Below are 2500 nucleotides of genomic sequence, written 5' to 3'. Positions count from 1 at the left end.
GGAAGAGGCAGGAAAAGGCCTTGCGAACACGCCGGACAAAGGCCGCCTTCCTGGATGTCTCTCCCGCGTAAATCCTGACTGTCTCGATGATCTGGGCCACCGAGGGCCGCTGTGCCGGGTCTGCTGCCATGGCGCTGTCGGCTAGCACCTCCAGGCCGGGGTAGCGTGTGTGGCACGTGGCCAGGACGCGCCTCAGGACGTAGCCCAGGGAGAACACGTCCACGGGGGGCGAGCAGGGCGCGCCGCGCCGCAGCTCAGGGGCAATCCAGGGCGTGCGGTGCGTGTGCGTGCGCGCGATGCGGAGTCCTGTGCCGAATGTCTTGGCCAAGCCGTAGTCAATGAGGAACACCTGCAGGAGGCCGTCGGCGCCTTGGTGCAGCACCACGTTGTCGGGCTTGATGTCGGTGTGGGCGTAGCCGCGGGCGTGGAGCTGCCGCACGTCCCGGGCCAGCGCCATGAAGGCCGCCAGTTTGTGAGTGTCGCGGGGAGCAAGGTTGTGCAGGTCGCAGAAGGTGTTCTGGCCGCGGAAGGTGGTGAGCATGGCGGGGAACCCAAAGCTGGTGCCCAAGGCCTTGGGGGCGCCCGCCGCGCCGTCCAGGTCCAGCAGGATGTCAAACTCCCTGCGGAACATGGCGGCGAGGCGCTGCTCCCTTGCCACCTTGAGGCAGCACAGGGCGCCGCCGACCTCCACCAAGTACACCGTGGACGAGGCGCCGCGGCCAAGCACCTGCTTGTGCTCGGCCACCAGCGTGTCGATGCGCTCCCTCGTCAGAACGAGGAGGGGGATGGTGTGAGGGGGAGCCATGTCTCTGTCTCACCATGCCGTATGTGTGTGGCGATTTAGGGCCAGACCTCGGTTTTAGACGGTTAGTTTTGTTCAGTTCGGTTTAGCTTGGAGTTAAGGCGGAAAAAGAGGGAGTCTAGATCTGGACGGCTGTCGCATGCACGAACACACGCACGCACGCACGCACGCACGCACGCACACACACACACACACACACACACACACACACACACACACACACACACACACACACACACACACACACACACACACACACACACACACACACACACACCCTGTTGTTGGAATATCTGGTATTAGCTTATCGAGAGCGTGCGCTAATACTAAGAAATTTGTGAAAAAGTGCTAAAAATTATTGCCTCTATTAACCAGTTTTCTATGGGGCTCTTAAACACATTTTGCTAATAAATCTGGGAGCGAATTATATATATATATATATATATATATATATATATATATATATATATATATATATATATATATATATATATATATATATATATATATATATATATATATATATATATATATTATGGCGGACCCTCCATGTAAGCAACTTCCTTGTTGGGTTGCAAGTGGTGAATGCTGACCCACCCATTGACGAAAACCCACCCTCTCTGGGTGAGATCAGGGAGGCTGTGGCAAAGTTGAGGTGTGGGAAGGCACCTGGTGCCTGTAACATCAGCGCGGAGCTGCTCAAAGTTGGAGGTGAAGCCATGATCCATGGGTTGCATGCGGTCTTGACTGCCGTAAGGCAGTCCGGTAACATTCCTCCTGACTGGAAGAGGGGGTTGATCGTCCCTATCTGGAAAGGGAAAGGGGACCCCCAGGAGTGCAACAACTACCGTGGTATTTCACTGCTCAGTGTGAAAGGCAAGGGGCTACCCCACCTAATGCTGATGCGAATTCGCAGGTAGCTGCTGAAGCTGCAGAGACCTGAACAGTCTGGGTTCACGCCTGGTAAGTCAACAACTGATCTTATCTTAGCGCTTCGCGTACTGGTGGAGCGCCAGGTGAATTTCGACAGAGGATGTTTGCAGCCTATGTCGATCTCAAGAAGGCGATTGATTCAGTGCACCGTGAGGCACTCGGGATCTTCTGCGACTCCGTGGGATTCCTGCGAGGACTATTGGTCTGCTGACTGACCTGTATTCTGGGGCAGAGAATGCTGTGAAGTATGTGTGTGTGTGTGTGTGTGTGTGTGTGTGTGTGTGTGTGTGTGTGTGTGTGTGTGTGTGTGTGTCCAGCTTCTTTCACGTGTATGGACTGGGTACTAGGCAGAGTTGAGGGCCAGAATCATTGCGAAGCATCCATTGGCAATATCAGGGTCAGTGACCTTGTTTTTGCTGATGATGCAGTAATCCTGGCGGAGTCGCTGGAGGTTTTGGTGATGGCTCTCGAGGCACTGCACGAGGAGGCAAAGCCCTTGGGACTCCAGGTCTCCTGGGCCAAGACCAAGGTACTGTTGTTTGGTAGCTTGCTGGATGACACAGTACCGTCTGTTAATGCGTGTGGCGAGGACGTTGAAATCTCGGAAAGTTTCATGTATCCGGGTACCGTAATTCATAACAGCGGTGTGTCTGGCCAGGAAGTCTTAGGGTGGATTGGTCTGGCCCACGGTGTTATGGAATCGCTCAACACGAGTATATGGCGTTGTCGATACCTGTGCAGAAGAGCAAAGATCCGGATCTTCAG

At 54.4% G+C, this 2500-nt stretch overlaps 1 protein-coding gene across 1 annotated transcript in view; it reads right to left on the bottom strand.

Annotated features, from left to right (window-relative positions):
* Positions 1–805, bottom strand: part of LOC126991594 (serine/threonine-protein kinase PknJ-like) — a gene marked incomplete at its 3' end in the record, with an annotated part of 2189 nt that extends 1384 nt beyond the window's left edge. The window contains exon 1 of the mRNA XM_050850302.1: positions 80–805. Coding sequence (XP_050706259.1) covers positions 80–805 — 726 coding nt within the window. The remainder of the gene's footprint in view (positions 1–79) is intronic.
* Positions 806–2500: the final 1695 nt, after the last annotated feature.

Source organism: Eriocheir sinensis, unplaced genomic scaffold (assembly GCF_024679095.1).
Source record: "Eriocheir sinensis breed Jianghai 21 unplaced genomic scaffold, ASM2467909v1 Scaffold303, whole genome shotgun sequence".
Classification (NCBI taxonomy): domain Eukaryota; kingdom Metazoa; phylum Arthropoda; class Malacostraca; order Decapoda; family Varunidae; genus Eriocheir; species Eriocheir sinensis.
Note: the sequence above shows the minus strand (reverse complement) of the source record. Positions and strands in the feature narration are given on the sequence as shown.